Source organism: Pleuronectes platessa, chromosome 24 (genome assembly GCF_947347685.1).
Source record: "Pleuronectes platessa chromosome 24, fPlePla1.1, whole genome shotgun sequence".
Lineage (NCBI taxonomy): Eukaryota > Metazoa > Chordata > Actinopteri > Pleuronectiformes > Pleuronectidae > Pleuronectes > Pleuronectes platessa.
Window position 1 is genome coordinate 2,266,927 of NC_070649.1, and position 10,355 is coordinate 2,277,281.

A 10,355-nucleotide genomic window follows, 5' to 3' on the forward strand; every position below is an offset into this window, starting at 1 on the left:
TGCGTGGCTGGCAGTGATGCTGACAGGTCCGAGTGGAGAGGGGGGGGGGGGGGGGGGCTACTCCACAGCGGAGTCAGGAAGACATTGATGCTAATGAGGCATTAGCTTAAGCCTATAATGCAGAGCATGGCAGTTTAGCATTGAGGGTGGCCCACAGGCAGAACACAGCCGATCTGACTCAGTGGATGGAGATGATGCTGCTGCTGGCGACCTACAAGCTGCACATTGTTCACCTCATGCAACATTTAGATTGTTTTCATACAATCCTGCATCAACCTGTTCTCCATCTAGATTCCATTTGCTTTATTACAATGCATTACTCGCTGTGTGTATTTATCAGCTTCTATGTCATGTTACATCTGTCTGTGTGTGTGTGTGTGTGTGTTTGTGTGTGCGTGTGTGTTCAGGTCTGGTTTGAGCCTGCTTCCCCTCAGGGTGTTATAATAATATGTTCATCATTCCATTAGCCTGAGTCTGTGGGAATAGATGCACACAGGAGTTATTTATCATCTCTCTTTCCATTTCTTTAGGATCTTTGATGAACGTGTCTCCTGAAGGTTTCTCTCTCCCACATGTGGAACAACGTCTGAATCCATCGGCGCCTGGAGCCGGTGCCTCGCTGGTTTTGACCTTAGCCCCGGTGCTTGTTTACCTGCTGGGTGGAATGTGGAGTTATGTAAGGCTTAATCTATCAGAAAGTACGTGTCACTCTGTTACCTGGGCCACAGGGCAACACACACACACACACACAGACTCACACACGGCTCCACAATATGACATTTTCTCTGACATATATCCCGACTGTTCTCAAACTAAGGTACATTCCCCTGTGTACACACCGCTAATCTTTACAACACACACACACATGCACGGTGCCCACGAGTTCTGACACCTCGGTCGAGCTCGCTGTGGCCTGACGCCTGAACCTTTATGACCAATCACAGGCTTTTAACGGGCGAGCAACAAAGATAAAGGCCCACTCAGCTTACACACACACACACACAGACAGACACACACAGTGGAAACACACTCGCCTCGGGCAGCGTTAACCAGTGTGTTGCCATCATAGAGTCGGTCTCATCTATGGAAATTTCCCCCCCATGTATGGAAAACGCAGCGCTGACGTGACACCCCCCCCCCCCCCCCCCATGTGTATTCAGTCAATATTTCTTTCCAAAGATTGGGTCAAACTGCTCTTGAACGTCACTCAGCACATCTGCTGTGGCTGGGCTCTTCCTGCTGTTTCCACTTTAGCACGTCAGCGTGTTGCATGTAAAAGTAGACGTCTGCATACATGACGGACACGTGTTGACCTGTACCAGACGTGTTGAAACGCTCCAGCTCAGCATGTAAATTACAGAACTCTGAGTTTGAGGGAGATAATCAGCTGAAATACTTATTTTGCTGCTTTAATTCACTTATATGTGACTACATGTGATAATTCTTTCACTGGAAATACTACAACAACTTCCAGTATGATTGATTTCCTGCACCAGGTAGGATCAGGAGTGCAGCTGCTCCCCATATGCTCCATATGAACTTTTCACCAGCAGCTGTCTGCAGGAGTTTGAAACTGGGCCCAATCCTATTAGAGGGAATGGGTTGGTGCCTATAGGAATCTTTGTAAGCAGCACAACAGCACCCACCGAGCTGAGGTCACAGCGGGGGCATGTTTGCGTGCGTGGCAGCCGAGTAAATCATCCGTCAAACACGGCAGCCATGAGGCTAAAGCTTAGCGAGCAGGCCACAGTCGTATGGAGACACACATTCGGGGGGGCTTAATGGAGAGTGGTGGCACGCAAAGACGCCGCGCCAGGAGCCTCTCGCCGGAATCCAGGAGAAAGGGCCAGAGCAAGGGAAGAGACCTGCATGGGTTCACTTCCCTCTGACATCAACAGCAGGTGCAAACCCACCGGGAGCTCGATGGAGGCGAGGAACGACTCCTGTGACGCTGAGGTTCACCAAACAGAATCCAGAAACCTCGTATTAACGCCACGTTTGCTGTAAACAGGGCGAGACCTTTGCTTTCACGCCTCGTGATGACACAACTACACAACACGTGTCACTGTCGTGTGTTGTGCGTCAACTTTGAAACATCTATTTTTCTTTCCAACACAACGTGCACGTCACTCTCGTTCTTTTTCTGCCCCGCTGAGGAGAGAGCTGACGCTGGGAGGTCGGCAGGGTCTCAGGCGACTTATTGCTGAAACAGCCAAAAGGTTGCTGGTTCGACCCCCAGCTCCTCCAGTGTGAGTGTCCCCTGATGGCAGGGTGTGAATGTTTTTCTAACTATTAAACAAATAACTTCAATTTTTCCTGGATCTGTACTTTACTAAAGTAGATTTATTTTGGGTATATCCCCAAAGTGTATTTCATAACATATTAATGTATATTAATGATCACTGGTTCTTTCACCCTGTTGACAAACAAACAAACAACCTCCTTGATAATAATTAATGAACAGGAAAGAACTGGAATCTAACGACACTGGACTCGTTCAAAGCTCACGCCCCGTTCCACAGAGTTTAAGATAAACCTCCGGCTCAGCGTGTTGGCACCTTTGTGTGGTTTGGATCAAAGTCTGACAACCAAGGTGTCACCCTCCCTGACAACTATATAATTAGATTGATGTGTAACCAGTTGTTTTGGAGCAGAGCTTCATATCTGATAGGTCAAGTTGCACCAGATGAATCAGAGGCGGATGTTGTGTTTGCTGTGGCGGCTGCTACTGATGGTGGAGGTGAAGGTGAAGGTGAAGGTGAGGGTGAAGGTGAAGGTGAAGGTGAGGGTGGAGGTGAAGGTGAAGGTGAGGGTGGAGGTGAGGGTGAAGGTGAGGGTGGAGGTGAAGGTGAGGGTGAGGGTGGAGGTGAAGGTGAAGGTGAGGGTGACGTCCCGGCTGAGGGTCGAGACCGGAGCAGGAATCACCGATTTCAGAGAAAACAGATAATGAGAGAACATCAATGTTCAAAATACAGCGTGACTGATAACCTGGCAATAAACTGAACAAAGCGTTGTTTTCTGTCTATGTGATCTAATTTCTTCTCTCTCCTCCTCCTCCTCTTCATCACTTTATATCTCATCACTACCTGTCTTCCTGTGTCATGATTCTGGGCTACGTCTTATCAGATTAAACATGCCAGAGGCTCCAGGTAAACAGCAGCAGGAGCAGCAGCTCTCTGTGTTGATGGAGGAGGGAGGAGTCGGGTTTGAACATGAAAACGAGCGACTCGACAAACGATGACTCACTCAGATAAACGGCTGATGAAGCTTCATCATGAAAACATAACTGACAGCTAATTAATATTTTATTAACCCATTCAGCAACAGGTGTTTGTGAGACCATAGTGACCTTTGCCCTTTGCCCTTCACCAAAACATAATCCATTCATCACACTTGGTGCAGAGGAAGATGTGTTCCTGTTGTGATTTATTCCCTTTGAATAAATAACCCATAATAACATGATGTAACCGAATGAGGAGAACTCTTCCCTCTGATCAGCTGACACCCAGTTGGTCCTGTACCGTCTCCTAATCTGACCTTGACCTTCTGTGTGGGACCATCTGCTTCACTGTGTAGGTGCAGGGGCCGTTATCTCCGGCTCGGGGTCACCGAGGGGGCCGCCTGGCGCTCGCTCTTACTCAACACGATGTACCGGCGCCTGAGTGGAGAACGGTCGAGGATTTGATCTGGGATTCATGTTGAGAGCAGTTATGACACAGCGTGTTATGACAGAGGGGGAGAGACAGACAGATATTAAAAAGTTTCAAAAAAGGAGGATGTACCACAGTCTGGGACGCGGTGATGTGTGAAGCTGCTCTAATTTTAGCCCAAGGTCGTGGTAGTGTCCTGTGGTCCGGCCTGGCCCGGCCTGGCCCGGCCTGGCCTGCACCCAGCCGGCAGAGGGACTGCTTTGTGTTGGGCGGATCACGGGAACAGGATCTCCATGTCCTCAGCTCTCCTGGCGCTCGAGTCAGATCATGAGTGAGGAGTTCAATCAGGCCTCGAGGCGCCGGAGCATCAAAACCATTCTCTGGCAAGCGTTGTGTTATTTTCAGTTTTTTCATTGTGTTGATGATACAGCTGCTGGGAACACATATTACACATCACACATGTGGGTACACACTGTGCTGAGAACAGTGCACGTCACTCTGTAGCTTCAGCCTCCGGCCCTGGAGTCTTCTATCACAACACACCAATACCTAATGACTAATGTTTTAACATTTGTCGTCACTTGATCTTATAATTGATCAATTATTGTCTTTTGATTTGGTAAATGTTTGTTTTGGAAGGTCTTAAATAAATATATTATAAATCTACAACTTTGCAACTTTGCACACTTGTCCCTTGAGTTTTTCATTTCTCATATTCAGTCTCTTGTTTCAAGGCTTATTTGTTGTTCCATAATATTTGTACTTTACTGTCTATTCTCTGCTCCATCATCGGCCACGTCCTGGAGGACTTTAGCTCTGTTACTCTGCCCCCCCCCCCCCTCACTGGCAAACTCTCACTAAGTCCTACAACAACACACTATACCCCCCCCCCCCCCTGCTGGTAGGAGCTGATGCGTGCCAGGGAAGCAGTGACGTCAGTTGTTTACTGTCTTGTAGGTCACAGCTCGTTGCAGTGCAGCAGCACATCCAGCAGGGCTTATGTAACTCCCCTGTGCTGCTGCATGACAGCATGACAGGCCAGTTACTGCAGTGCTTGTGTGTGTGTGTGTCTGTGTGTGTGTGTGTACGACATCACCCACTACAGACACACACCAGGACAGGTGTATGCACACACACACACACACACACACACACACACACACACACACACACACACACACACACACACACACAGTGCACAGACACACACATTGCACACAAACACACACACACACACACACACACACACACACACACACACACACAGTGCACAGCCCCCCCCCCCTCATGCACGGCTCACCGTGTGTGTAGTGTAGGATCACCACCTCCACACACATCTCCCAGCATCCTCCACTGCAGCAGCAGCAGCAGCAGCAGAGAGGTAAACAACCCTGGCTGTCATGTGACCCAGAGCTCAGTGCAGCCCTGCTCCTCTTGCAAAGATACAATGCGCCCCCTGGTGGCTGCAGCAAGCAAGCACCATCCCTTGATGTGGTATTTGCACTGAAGATTATTAATGTTGCCCTCTGGTGGCAGATGTAAGTACTGACAAATCATAATTAATTAATCTATTCATTTAAATGTGTATTTACTTGTATTATTGTCAAGAAAATACAGTTAATAATTATTATAATTATTTGTGTTATTATTGCTGTTGTTGACACTGAAGCAAAAGCATGGGAAATGCAGTTTAATATAAAAACGTGCACAACAGCGTGCAGCACTCAGATAAACTTACATCACAGACATAATTAATAATTTCAGATGAAATGTTAAAAATGTGACGTGTTTAAAATGTGAGGACTTTTTGAATACAACAAAAATATATAAACCGGATGTGGAACTAATGTCCGCCTCTTGTTTCCAGGGGGACGCTTTAAACTCAGGTACCTGCTTTGACAACAAGGAAGTGGACTTTCTCTCTCTCTGTGTTGTTGTTTGTTTGGAGGAAATAAACAAGGTAAAGGCGAATTTTATCAATAATAGTTAACTAAATGTTAATTGTACAACACGGGTCGTCCCCGCGCTTCAAACTGAGTATAAGACGATTTGTTTTTTTTAAATAAAGGAAATTAAAACGTTTCGTTTATCAAGGTTTCGTTTTCTGTGAAGATAAAATCACATGAAGGTGATTTCACAAACCATATATATAATATACAAATATAACATGTTACTCATTCATCTGGACAAACCTTTTTTATTCAGTCTATTGAACAAACATGTCCGGGCATAACACGACAACTGTGACTTTTATTTTGAAAGTGTCACTGGAGTTTTAGTTTTCTCTCCTCGTGTTGATGTAAATATATTTAAACTTTGTATTTTATGGTGTGTGTAATGTCTGATGAGTGTGCTCAGTATTAAATCCTCCATCACCACCTCCTCTTCGTGTGAATCTGTCAGAATTGATTGTCCAGCTCGTTTCCTGTGTGTTACAGATCTCACCATGGAGGAACCTTCCACGAGTGACGCTGCAGCAGAACCCTCTGTTGCAGCTCAGGTTCCTTTCCTTCACCTGTGCACCACTCTCGAGAAAATCCAGAAGTCTAAACTCCGTCCTGATAAATCCAAGATCCTCAGAGATTTCATTGAGTCGTGGAGGAAGTTCCACTCGGCCCTCCACAAAGACAAACCCAAGACCACTGACTCTTTCTACCCAGCCATGCGCCTCGTCGTTCCCTCGTTTGAACGAGAGCGGATGGCTTATGGCATCAAGGAGAACATGTTGGCGAAGCTCTACATCACCGTGTTGGGCCTCCCACAGAACGGCCCGGAGGCCAACAAGCTGTTGAACTACAGAGCTCCGACCACGTCCCAGGGGGAAGCTGGAGACTTTGCGGGCATGGCGTACTTTGTGCTGAAGAAGCGATGCACCAACCAGGGGAACCTCAGCATCAAAGAAGTCAACGACTTCCTGGACTCAGTGGCGATCAACAATGGGAGCAAGCAGAAGGATCTGGTGAAGAAGAGTCTGCTGCACATCATCACCCAGAGCTCCGCCCTCGAGCAGAAGTGGCTCATCAGGATGATTCTGAAGGACATGAAGCTCGGGGTCAGCAAAGAAACTGTTCTCCAGGTCTTCCACCCAGATGCTGCTGAACTCTACAACGTCAACACAGACTTGAACAAGGTTTGCCAGCAGCTCCACGATCCGTCCTTGTCTCTGAGTGAAGCCTCCATCGGGCTTTTCTCTGCCTTCAAGCCCATGTTAGCAGCTATGGCTAACATCCGCAATGTGGAGAAACAGATGGGCAACAGCCCCTTTTACATCCAGACCAAGCTGGACGGGGAGCGAATCCAGCTGCACAAAGACGGAGACGTGTACAAATACTTCACTCGGAATGCTTTTGAGTACACGCAGCAGTTTGGAGGATCGCCACTGGAGGGCTCGCTGACACCTCACATCCATAATGTGTTTAAAAGTCATGTGGTGAACTGTATCCTCGATGGGGAGATGATGGCGTACAACCCGACCACAGAGACCTTCATGCAGAAGGGGAGCAAGTTCGACATCAAGAAGCTGATGGACGACTCTGGGTTGCAGACTTGCTTCTGTGTGTTTGACGTGTTGCTAATCAATAACCAGAAGTTTGGCAATGAGCCGCTGAAGAAGCGCTACGAGGTCATTAACACAGTGTTCACGCCAGTCAAAGGAAGGATTCACCTGGTGCAGAAGAGCGATGCCAGAACCATGCAAGAGGTGGTGAACGCCCTCAACGATGCCATAGACGGCCGAGAAGAGGGGATCATGGTGAAGGATCCTTTATCCATCTACAAACCCGACAAACGAGGGGAAGGATGGCTGAAGATAAAGCCAGAATATGTCGATGGCTTGATGGATGAACTCGACCTGCTGATCATTGGCGGCTACTGGGGGAAAGGGAGACGAGGCGGCATGATGTCCCACTTCCTGTGTGGCGTTGCTGAGGCTCCGAAGCCTGGAGAGAAGCCCTCAGTGTTTCACTCGTTCTGTCGCATCGGCTCCGGCTACACCATGAAGGAGCTGTACGACCTGGGTTTGAAGCTCGCAAAGCACTGGAAGGTCTATCGGAAGAATGACCCCCCCGCCTCCATCCTGTGTGCCACAGAGAAGCCAGAAGTCTACATCGAGCCCTGCAATTCTGTCATCATCCAAGTGAAGGCGGCGGAGATAGTCGGCAGCGACATGTACAGAACCAGCTGCACCATGCGCTTCCCAAGGATCGAGAAGATCCGTGAAGACAAGGAGTGGCACCAGTGCCTGACGCTGGCCGAGCTGGACCAGTTCCGCAACAAGGCGCTGGGGAAACTCGCCTCGCGCCACCTATGCATCAACAACGATGAACCACAGAAGAAGAAGCGCAAGGTGGCGCCCAAACCCAAGAAGGTGGGCGGCCTCATCGACCACTTCAAGCCTCAGGACCTCTCGGGGGTTACAAAGGAGACGGATATGTTTGAGGATGTGGAGTTCTGCGTCCTGAACGGCACCGAGGATCATCCCAAGGCCGAGCTGGAGCAGGGCGTGGTCAGGTACGAGGGAAAGATCTGAATCTGTAGTTTGTCGAAACCAGAGATGTAATTATCTGGTTTTTAAATGCTGCGCTTCAAACCTTAGACCTCAGTTTGATTATTGAAAGAAGATGAAAATATATTTTACAAAATATCATATTGTAAACAACTTGTGTCCTGTCCATGCTAGGTGTGGAGGAATCGTGGTTCAGAACCCCGGACACGACACGTACTGTGTGGTCGCCGGCGTGGAGAACATGCGCGTCAAGAACCTGATATCGGCCAACAAGCACGACATGGTTTGGGCGTCCTGGCTGCTGGAGTGCCTGCAACAGAAGGAAGTGGTCCCATGGCAGCCGCACCACATGATCCACATGTCGCCCTCCACCAGGGAACACTTCGCCAAGGAGTACGACAGCTACGGCGACAGCTTCCAGGTGGACACGGACGAGCAGCAGCTGCGTGAGGTGTTCGACCGCATCGGCAGCGGCGACCAGCAGGCGGCCGTGGACGTGGGGCAGGTGGAACAGCGGTACGGCTGGGACGACCTCCCCACCAGCATGTTCAGACCCTTCACGGTTTACATGGACAGCTGTGCTGACGTAGGAGAAACCGAAACCGCCATAGCTGGGTCCTGTTTGGACATCAGGGCGCTGGAGGTCCGCTACCATGGAGGCAGAGTGGAGCAGAAGTTGGAGGAAGGAGTCTCTCATGTCATCGTCACAGAGGAAACGAGACTTCTGGTTTTAAGGACTTTGAGGCGAAGCTTCAGGAAGAAGTTTAAGATTGTGAGAGACTCGTGGGTGAGTGACTCAATCAAAGCAGGATATGTGATGAATGACAATGATTACTTGGTTTGACGAGTCATCAGGTGAAGACGCTTGAGGGGAATCCTCGTTTTTAGGATTTTAATTCATTCAAATAAAGACATTTTAATCAAATCAAACAAACCATTCAAAGGAAAATAAGAGATTGATTTTAAAAAGCATTTAATAGGGCTTTCATGGAAATGAGTAATTAAGGCTCGTCGTGTCGGTTTTTCTTTTTAACATTCAGAATCATTTTATTATGAGGTTTTTAAATTTAGAAGACAATTATTTTTCTCCCCCTAAGGCCAAAAACTTTAAGCTGAGCAGATTTAAGACTCTGGAGAAAAAACGTCTTGTTCACTACAACAGGAACATGTGGGGAACATTCAGGTGAGGGGCGGAAAAGTTCTGGGAAATCTCTGGAGCAATTGACTCGAACATTAGCGTTCTCACATCCAGCTCCTCCAGAACATTCCAGGAAAACATCCAGACTTCAGTGCAGGTCTGAAATCAGCTCAAAGCAGAAAGTGTTAGACTGCAGAATAATTTATTTCTCTCTCTGTGATCTGTTCCTTTATGCTTCTTTGTCTTTTGAATCACACAATAAATACAACTCTAATAACAATAATTTTGTTTTTTGAAATTAGTAATTAACTTTAAACGTGTGTGTGTGAAGGGCTGGCCTTTGCCTCTGCTCGCTAGCTGGCGCTCCGCTGGTAGAGAGAGACCGAGGGGCGCCACAGGTGTACGTCAAACCCACTTCAGCTCAAGGCCCTTCAACCAAGATGTCGCCATTTCTTTCCCATCTCTAGAAATGTCACCAATGTGCCCTGGGACTCATTGATATGTTATAACCTTCATCGCCGTCGCCTCGGGGGTGCAGGGTGCCGCCTGTGGTGTCCTGGGCATTGCAAATGCCGCATGAATACATTGTCAAAGTAAAAGTGATGAAGTACCTGCTCCTAATGATGTTGTGTGAATAATCCCTAAAGTGCTTGTGTGCGTTCACGATGTAAAACAAATTCCTTTAAATGACATTTGAGGCAGTTTCAGCTAAAACTTGTGCCACTTGTCAGAAAAGGTCTCAAACGCTTTGAGAGAGAAATCCTCCGGACTCATGAGCTGTGTGGAACCTGTCGCCCACTCTGGACTATTTGCAGGTGATGCAGAGGGAGCGTTTGACTGACAGGCTTTAATTTGAGGTGCTCAGCCAGTGCTTATTCCTGCCAGGCTTCAACGAACACTCCAACCACCGGCTCTGTGAGCGATTATAGATCCTCGCAGCGCAGGAGCACCCGACCGGACGGGGAAGGAGCTCTCACTCGGCTGCTTGTCGCTGTTCCACATCATCGATCAGGAAGTGAACCAGCGATTAGTAAGTGGCTCAGATTAACTGATCAGAATGTGA

General features: G+C 48.1%; 1 protein-coding gene across 1 annotated transcript; it reads left to right on the forward strand.

Annotated features, from left to right (window-relative positions):
- The first annotated feature begins 5,003 nt into the window (after window positions 1-5,003).
- On the forward strand, window positions 5,004-9,575 carry lig4 (ligase IV, DNA, ATP-dependent). Its single transcript, XM_053417025.1, has 4 exons — window positions 5,004-5,188; window positions 5,518-5,610; window positions 6,089-8,159; window positions 8,329-9,575. Exons 3-4 carry the CDS (start codon window positions 6,097-6,099, stop codon window positions 8,996-8,998), a joined length of 2,733 nt encoding a protein of 910 aa, XP_053273000.1. The 5' UTR covers window positions 5,004-5,188; window positions 5,518-5,610; window positions 6,089-6,096; the 3' UTR covers window positions 8,999-9,575.
- The last annotated feature ends 780 nt before the right edge of the window (window positions 9,576-10,355 follow it).

Coding starts and splice junctions, on each gene's coding strand:
- lig4 (XM_053417025.1), top strand. CDS start 6,097: ATGGAGGAACCTTCCACGAGTGACGCTGCAGCAGAACCCTCTGTTGCA. Junction 8,160..8,328: donor CTGGAGCAGGGCGTGGTCAG/GTACGAGGGAAA, acceptor TGTCCATGCTAG/GTGTGGAGGAATCGTGGTTC.